This window comes from Fukomys damarensis, unplaced genomic scaffold, assembly GCF_012274545.1.
Source record: "Fukomys damarensis isolate Sample0158 unplaced genomic scaffold, DMR_v1.0_HiC HiC_scaffold_16, whole genome shotgun sequence".
NCBI lineage: Eukaryota > Metazoa > Chordata > Mammalia > Rodentia > Bathyergidae > Fukomys > Fukomys damarensis.
This window is the reverse complement of record NW_022900928.1, coordinates 59,436,115-59,445,370: the sequence shown is the minus strand read 5'-3', so window position 1 is coordinate 59,445,370 and position 9,256 is coordinate 59,436,115. Positions and strand designations below refer to the sequence as shown.

The 9,256-nt window shown below is 37.5% G+C and overlaps 1 protein-coding gene across 1 annotated transcript in view; it reads right to left on the bottom strand.

Moving 5' to 3' along the window:
- The window catches only part of CUNH11orf53 (chromosome unknown C11orf53 homolog), a 55,550-nt gene extending 47,325 nt beyond the window's left edge, over positions 1 to 8,225 (bottom strand). Inside the window, exon 1 of the mRNA XM_033764317.1 lies at positions 8,216 to 8,225. Within this exon, the coding sequence (XP_033620208.1) occupies positions 8,216 to 8,225 (10 nt within the window). The remainder of the gene's footprint in view (positions 1 to 8,215) is intronic.
- Positions 8,226 to 9,256: the final 1,031 nt, after the last annotated feature.

Genomic DNA, 9,256 nt, shown 5'->3' with positions numbered 1-9,256 from the left:
TTTTTTTTTTTTTTTTTTTTTGGTACTGGGGATTGAACTCGGGTCCTTGTGCTTGCAAGGCAGGCCACTGAACTGCTGAGCTAAATTCCCAGCCCTCAGTTTCATTTCCTTCATGTATAAAATAGATATAAATCTCTGAAGACAGCTAAGAAGTGATTATAAGGAAAAATAAGATATGTACGTATATGAAAATGTTTTGAAAACTATCAAGTTATATAAAGAACACCTATACAAAGACACGAAAAGATCTAGGTTCTGAGAAAATATTAACAATTTAAATAAAGCCACATACAAGTTGATTTCAGCAAAAATTTGAAGAAAAGTTTTTGGTCTGACTTGGACAGGATTTAGTGTGTACATCTTTAACTCTTTAAAGAGTTTTGAAGTACAGTACTTCTCTGAAATCAGTCTCAAATATAAAGCATAAAGCTGAAGTTTGTTCCAGAGAAATCAAAATGTTGCTTCTGGAATCGAGTATGTCTTATTTTATTTGAAAAGCCTAATGCTATCTTTATTTATTTATAGTTATTATTTTCAACATGTCAATGCTATCTAGTGGAGAGAAAAATACTTTAAAAATAATTATAAGGCAAATGTGTTAAGTGCAACAATAGAATGTGTCTAGGATATTCAGAAAAACATAGAACTTATCACTTCCTTGTTGGGGAGCGAAGGAAGGCAGAAGGACAGTGATGTCTGGGCTGAGGCCTAAAAGAGGAAGTGGGTGTGGTGGTGATAGCATGTTGGCAACAAAATTCCAGGTGTAGAGGACAGATGGGCAAAGGTCTGGAGGCAAGATCAGGAAGAGGTGTGATGGAGGAAGTAGTAGGAAATGAGTCTGGGCAAACAAGTGGGGTTAAACTAGATTGGTCTGGTATATGGATAGAACAGTGTGGACTTCATGCTGTAGGAAATGAGCCTCTAGGGACTCTTTGAGCCAGGGAGTCGTGTGGTTTGATTTGCATTTTAGATAGGCATTTCTAGCAGTTGTGTGGGAGGTAGATTTGAGAATCATGAAGATGCAGGAAGGTGGGTCAGGAGGATTCTAGAATAATTCAGAAAGAGGTAATGGGGTTTGAGTAGTGGCAGATAGATGGACAAGGATCAGTCAGATGTGAAAATTACTTAGATATGGGAGGTAAGGGAGAGAGGGAAGACTCAAAGGTGATTCTCAGATTTCACCATTGCTTTAGGACATGTTTCAGAGTCATATTGTCTTGGATGACAATGAAACTCTGAAAGAGGATGGAACCCCTTGAAGGAATATGTGACAGAGTCACATATAGAAAAGAACATGTGTCTGGGAGTCTGCAATGGACAGGCTAGGATACTCCCACAACTGAGAAGATTAATATCTTGGGAATCCCTGTGATGCTGATTTCTGACTACTGTCAGAGGAAGAGAAGAGAGCCTTATCAAGAGACAGAGAAGACTGATTGGGGAAGAACCAGTAAAAACTGGGGAATAAGGCATCTAGAATTAAGTGGGACAGATTTCATGAAAGATAGAAAAGGTATCAGATGCAGTAGAATGATCTAGGGAGATAGGGATAGAAAAGCATCCATTGCTTTCAAACCAGTGGTTGGTGTTTCCTTAACAAGAAAGATTCTGAAAATGTGGGTGGCTAGAAGCCAGATAGTAATTTCAGGAGAGAGAGTGGAGACAGAGGGAGACTATGCCTTTTGAAGTTTGAATAAAAAAGGAGGTGAGAGATTGGACAATGATTGGAGAAAATTACAGTGTCAGGAGAAGTTTGCTGATGTTTTTTATAATTCATATATTTATAGATGGGAGAGAATTTATATTTGAAAAAGGGAAGATTTTGGAAGAGGAGCCAATGATGGAAGGAGGTCTTGAAGAGGAAGAGATAAATTGGGATCAAGGGCACAGACTGATTCTCAACTTCTGAGATTGGAATAAAAATGGGTAGGATCTGGGGAATGAGTGCATGGTATGTATGGTCCATGACTGAGGCAACACTAATATACTTAGAATAGTTGGAGTGGGAAACTAACTCATATACTAAAGGCTAGAACAAGGCAGGGGTCAAAGCTAGACAAACAAGTCAAATCAACAACACATACTAGTGATTCTCTAACTGTGATCTCTGTTCCTTCAGCATGGGAACAAATTAGACACTTGTTAGGAATGCAGATTCCTAGCTTCTGCTCTAAAGTACTGAATCAGAAATCCTAGGGATGGGGCCTGGCCTTTTATGTGATTCTGATTGTCTTAGTTAGTTTTCCTCATTGCTGTGGCAAAATACCCAACATCCCAAATTAAAGCAGGAAAGGTTTATTTAGCTCATAGAGATTTCAGTCCATAATTGGCTGGCTCCAAGGCAGAGTGGCATGGCAGACAGGCACTGCAGAGGAGAAACAGTTCATGGCAGTCAGAAGGCAGCAAGCAGCAAGCAAGTGACAATGTCAATAGCAGCTTCTTACTGTCCCTTTATACTCTATGCATGCTACTTATCCTTAGGGTGGGTAGCAACCACACCTAGAACTATGACAAACCAAACAGTGGACTAATTTAGTAACCACACACCCTTAATCCCAGCATAATACACTCTAGATCCAGCCACCTCAGAAAAGTTCCATCTATGACTTCACGAGGCTTTGAGGGGACATCTAGACAGTGATGTTCTCAGAAATTTGAGAATCATGTATATACATAAGAGTAAGACCATTATAAGGATCTGTGTGTAGCAGTGTCAAGTGGAGAACAACTTTAGTCTAAGCAATTCTGGCTGAGCAAGGAGTGATTGATAGTAGGTGAAGACTTAGCCAAATCTGTGAGGAAGGAAGGAGTAGAAAGTAAAGAGCTCCAGGATGGATCCTTTGTGCATTTACTGACAGTCTTGCCTTTCCTTTTCTTTGAGGGCTTGGGTAGTTGATGGTTTCAATCTGAATTAGCAATTTATTATTTATGTATATGCCAAAAAGCTCAGGGAAAATTTATCCATAGTAAATAAGCTTAACAAATAACCAAATGGTAATTAATAAGGGACTAAAGTTCATGAGATGGCAAATAATCAGAACAAAACTATTGAAGTTTTGGGCTGAGGTTTTAGCTCAGTGGCTCTGCCTCCTGCCCCTCAAGTGCAAGGACCCAAGTTCAGTCTCCAGTAAAACTTTTGAAGCATTAAACAATCAGTCTTATGTACCAGTTTTTACTCACTTAGTGCAAAGTATAGAGCTATATGACAGAGGGTGTACAAAATCAGTTTAGTACATATAGCAGTTGTCCTTAAGAATATCCTGTTTTCCTAAGAGGAATGAAACATTTGGATATAAAAGAGTAGGAAAGGGAGAAGAGTATACTCTATGGCTGAGGAAAGTTCTGTGCAAAGGAATGGGACATAAGCTGGACTTAGGAGGATGTAGATAGGTTGAGAGCGGGGAGAAAGGACTGGTAGACAGCAGGCATGCGTGGGCAAAAACAAAAAGACAGAAAGAAAGAGTGTGCTGCATGGAAGGATAAAGAGCAGTATAATTGCAGTTACTAGATTTGAATGCATCTATATGTAGATGAATTTTAAATGTTTATCCCCAGCTCTGACTTGAACTTTATAGTATGATATCCATCTACACTTGCATGTCTAGTGGATATCTCAAATTCTACCTGTCTGAGTCTTAACTACATTTACTCCTTCTGTATTAGTTTTATTGAAACCTTGCCCATCTCTGTTGATGGCAACACCATTCTTCTAGTTGTTCAGTCCCAAAGCTATAGACTCATGCATCTTTGACTCTTGTCTTTTCTCACTTGCCACAACTCATCTTTTAGAAATACATTATGGTGCCACCTCCAAAACAGATCCAGAATCTGTTGACTTCTCTTTGCTTCCACCCTCAATCTACCATCTCATGCAGATGATTGTAGTAGCTTTCTATCAGTCTTTCTGCTTCCACCTTTCACCTTGCTCCCATCTACTCTCAACACCAGCAGCCAGAGTGACCCTTTAAAAAAGACAGTGCAATGTGTCACTGCTGTGCTCAAACTCCTACCATGGTTCTTCATTTCACTCAGACTAAAAGCTACAGTCCTTACAATGGCCCTCCTTGATCCTATCCCCTGAAACCTCTGTTTTCATTGATTCACCCCCTTGCTCCATTACTGTAGCTAGTTTTTGAAATGCACCATTCACACTTTGCTCTAGGACTTCTGCACTGGCTACATTTACTGACTCATCCTCCCCTACCCCCATATACACAGGGCCATTCTTTTCCCCTTCAAATTGTGGCTCAAATGCCATCTTCTCAGTAACAATGCATTTAAATTTTCATCTCCCCTATCAAACATTCCTGATCTGCCTTATCCTACACTAACTTTTATTTCTATGTAGTACTTTTCACTTTGTAAAGTCCTTATAATTTCCCTGTTTAGGGGTTTCTTGTCTGCTCTTTGCAAGAGTATAAGCTCCATAAGGTAGGGATCTTGGTAGTTTATAATACTCACTGGGTGCAACCCAAATGCTAGTGCCTGACATAAAATAGGTTCCTGTAAATATCTATTGGGAGCATTTTTTTGTTTATTGTGGTTAATAATAATAAAGGTACTGATAAATTTAAAACTCTGGCTGTAGAAATTTAGATGTGCATTGCTTAACAAGTGGGAAACATTCTGAGAAATGAGTCATTAATAAGTTCTATCCCTGTATAAATATCACAGAGTGTACTTGCACAGATTAGGATGGCTATGATGTCACTAGGTGACATAATCTAATGAGACCACTGTCCTATATGCAATCAGCCGTTGACTGAACTATTATGTAGTGTGTGACTCACTCTATATTGTAGGTGATGAAAAACAATACAATTTTTAACATGAGTATTGTCTTTTATCTTGTAGTTTTGAAAAATTGGAAAAGGTTTTGAAAGATTAACCAGAGGATAGAAACTAGAATGAGTTTAGGATGAGGCAAATTATAAAAGTGATAGCCCCAAACAGTGGGAGTGGCAAAGAAAGGGAAGATTTAAGAGACTTTTTCAGGGGACACACACACACACACACACACACACACACACAGAATACCATGATTATAAAGAAAAACCAAGAAGGCAAAGAACAGAGTGAGTTTTGACGGGGAAGGAAGAAGTCAGTCTTGAATATGTTGACTTGGAGGTTGTAATACTGTAATCAAATAAAATTAAAAGTATCCAGTAGACAGGGTAAGAACATAGACCTGGGTTAGAATTGTACATCTTAGAAACTTCTTGAAAACTGTGATAATTAAATTTTTGAAAATAAACCTTTTTGCAACAAGAGAAGAGTAGATATCCAAGCACAGAGCCTCAGCAAATGGCTACAGTTCTTATGCTCAGGGGAAGAGGGAGGAGAGGCCAGAAACAGAGTTATGTGCTGGAGTGGAAGCTTCAGGGAAATTAAAGACCAAGGAAGTGTAGAGAAAGAGGAATAACCAATGGTGTCATGTACCTGGCACCCAGTAGGTGCTCAATAAATGCTTGTGTCTGTAACATATCTTAAAGAAACTGAAGAAAGAACAGGGTCTTAGGAAAAGTGAAGTTGTTTAGAAATTGGGAAAGAGTAGTTCCTTAAGAGATAAGCATGAATGAAGCCTCTTCTTTTAGGACTTCTAGGGAACCCAGGTGCTGAGTAAAAGGAAGTAGTAAGGTAAACCATGCTCCAAAGCAGTAATACAGAAAAGCAAACACCTTTTTATAGCAGCATAAAAGATCAATTAAAATAGTTTAACAAAGCAGTCTGAGCATAGTATGAATTCTTTAAAATCATGACTAGTGTTTTTTTTTCAAGTTGACATTTCTTCTCCTTTCCTTCTTCCCTCCCTTCCTCCCTCCTGCCCACCTGCCTCTCTTCTTTCTTTGCAGTCCTGTGAATTTAACCCATGCCTTCACACTGAGCTACATTCCTAGCCCTTTTATATTTTTAAACTTTGAGACAAGGTTTTGCTCCACCACTAAATTTCTCAGGCTGGGCTTGACTTTGTGATCCTGGAGGGTTCCTCAGTCTCCTAGAATGCTGGTAGTGTGCGTCACTTGAACTCCTTTATAAGATTTTGGAAATGTCTTAATCTACCATATGCTCTCGCTCTCTCTTTTTTTTTGGACAGAAGTGATATTTGTAGTTCAAAATATTGCCAGCATTCCTACTTCCAAATATTTTTTCCCCTGTGTATTGTGTATATTTAAAGAAACCACACCTGCGTAGCCCAGGAGAGCTTACAAGTTTTATTCAAATACTCTAGGTACAAACTTGCATTCAGATCAGTTGTTGAGAAAACAAAGACAAGTGTTTCCGGAGAGAAAGCACAAGCAAATTTATCAATAGGAATCACTTCATCCTAGAGAATTTAGAAGAAAATTGCTCCAGTAGGATTGTCATTATATACATGCTGCAAATTGTTTCTGCTGCATCCTCCTTCCTCTAATGAAGAATTTGGTCAATAGTAGATTAAATGGTGGTGTTGCTTTAATATTGTTTTTGAAAAAAATTTTTTTCTCCATCAAATTGAACACATACATTCTGAAATTGATTTAATACTTAAAATATAGGTGATCTCTAAACTGTTCTTATTATTACATGATAAATACACTTGTGGTGCTTGGAACATATTCTTGTTATACTATTTTTGAGGCATCTTATGTGGTACATTTTCTTCCTTTTAAATCTTTCAAGTTTTTAAGCAAGTGCTTGTAACATAAAGTAAGGGAATAAAGAGATTATGTGAAAAAATGATTATGTGAAACAAAAGAGAAAAAAAATCAAGCCATTCCATAACTTTAGAAAAGAAGAATTTATAGTTTGAGTTCTGTAACTAGACAGTGGTCTTACGAAGATATTGGATGACATCTCTCTGAATTATGACTTTGATATTGTCACTCAAGGCACAATGGAATAAAAACCCTGAACAATGTTTTAATTGATGGAGAAACACAAGTTTGTTCCATTCTCTGCCCATCAGGAAAATGACAGAGCGAGGACCAGACAGTGCAGGGGTAATACAGTATGTTGCATCGCGGTCTGGCTTAGCCACCAGCCCTGGTTCTGTGGGTGTACTCTCCTTACCCAACTATCCCAGCTCAGCCTGACTTTCCGAGGATCAGAGCCCCCTACAGGAGCAAATGGTACCAGCTCTGTGCACACTCAGGTTTGTGGTCCCCCTTCTAATTGGGAAGATGATGCAGTATTTTTGTTGTGGAAGCCTTCAGGAGAACACAAGGAAAGGCAACAGTCTCTAAGATCACCAGTTAATCTTGAAATGTTCAAGTTGCTAAGCAGAAAACAGTACATATTGTTTATAAATTCTTAAACTTGAAATATAGACTGAACATTTAAAGAAGCAAGGTCAAATATTTAGCTGGCATATTAGGTTTCTGATGAAATTTGGTTTGCCTACCCTCCAGGTGTCTATAGCTTCCTCCAACTTTTCCTCCCACTCACCTTTTAAGGCTCATCCCAAGCAGCATGATTAGCAGTGATCAATTCCATGTTGCAGAAGATAGATGCTCTTAGAACACTCACTGTCTGCTTATCGTTTGAGATCAGACTTTGAAAAGATGTGTCATTTAAAAAAATACCAATTTTTCTTTCAAGATACTTTCAAAGTATTCCTTCGTCACCATTTATTAACATTTAAAATGCTAATGTTTATATCTCATTTGTTCCTGATGTGGGGCTTACTCTATGTTGACACTAACATTTGTATCTTCAGGATGAACAAACTGGGAAGAGCTGTATGTAGTTTGAATTCAGGAAATAACATCTTAATCTTCACATTGTCATGTGTTAACAGAATATCCTTTATCTTTTGCCTTAAAAGTCTAAAGTCAAATACCTGAATAAAAGATATTTAAAGTTTTATATAAATGCAGCTTCTTTTTCTGGACTTCATAATGGAGGACTTACTGGAGGTTGTTAAATTTAACATAAATTTTTACTGTACTAGAGAATAGTGTATTAATATTTAAGCCATCATTTTATAAAAATAATGTTCAATAATTTGGTCTTTTCAATGCAGCAAAATTAATAGTTAAGTGTAATTAGAATTATTAAGGCATTACCAATAATTCTAAACATTGGTCTCTGGTCAGAGTTTTTATATTTTTATATGTTCAAAGCTAGTGCTATTTCTTCTCTACTTTTGATTTATGTTATGGTTTTGCGATGTCAAAGATAACAAGTAGGATTACTAAAATTTTTTATTTTATTGTATTAATTGACATTGACTTACCACTTTCCATTCTTGATGATTCTGGTAAATTTCCTTCTGTTGAATAGTGTCCACTCCTTGGTAAGGGATCGTGGTCTCCTGGACAGCTAAGTCTGATCCTAGTGGAAAGCCTTCTGCATGGGGTAGTGATGCTTCTGAAAGAGCTTGCTTTAGATTTGATTAAATGCAAATCTTTTGGTGTATGTTTCTCTGCAATTTGCATCCCCAAGGTAGATTATATATGAAGGTACTTTTCTCCCCTGCCCCAGTAGATTTTTATTCAGTAACAATGAGTTTCCATTAGGGACAAACTCTCCTAAATGTTTATTATGGAAACAAAGCATCCATTATTTGTTTCCTGAATAGCAGTGGCATTTTTCCATCCCTTTAATTTAGGGGTTAGATTTTAAAAGGTAGTGTGTATGTATGTATGAAAAGCCTTTATTTCTCAGTGGACACTATGCTTGAATTAATTTTTTAAAACCAAGGATCTCTTAGGTGCAGAAAAAATCCTAGGAAGATGTTTTTATTTAGAAATACAAATAAAAATTGATGTAATTTAAATATAATTAGAAATATCTGAGCTACAGCAGATGTTTTTAAACTCTACAGTACATTAGGGTCATCTGTTAAGCTGGTATTCAGCCCATATCCCAGTAGAGTTTGGAATCTTTTGAAATAGGGCATAGACAGCTACCTTTTAAAATAAAATCTCTCACTTTTAAAACAAGAGTGTTTGATGCATGGTCAGGGTTGTAAATTCCTCTGCAATGAAATTTAAAGAAACTTTGGGCACTTTTGACATTATCCTCATTCATCTTTACCTAGAGTTGCTGCTTAGCCTAATTTTGGTTCAATCACCTGGTCCTAAAGAACTAGGCGTCTTTGTGGCACCTTCCTCATCATTCTGGATTTGGACAGCACTTGGTATTTCAGGCTTCACCTGGGCACCATCTAATGATTTCAGGTCCAATGAAATCTATAATCTGAGTATGTTCTAGACACCACAGAGTCCTGGAGACTGGTTCAGGGCTTCTGCAAAGCTCAAACTATTTTCATAAT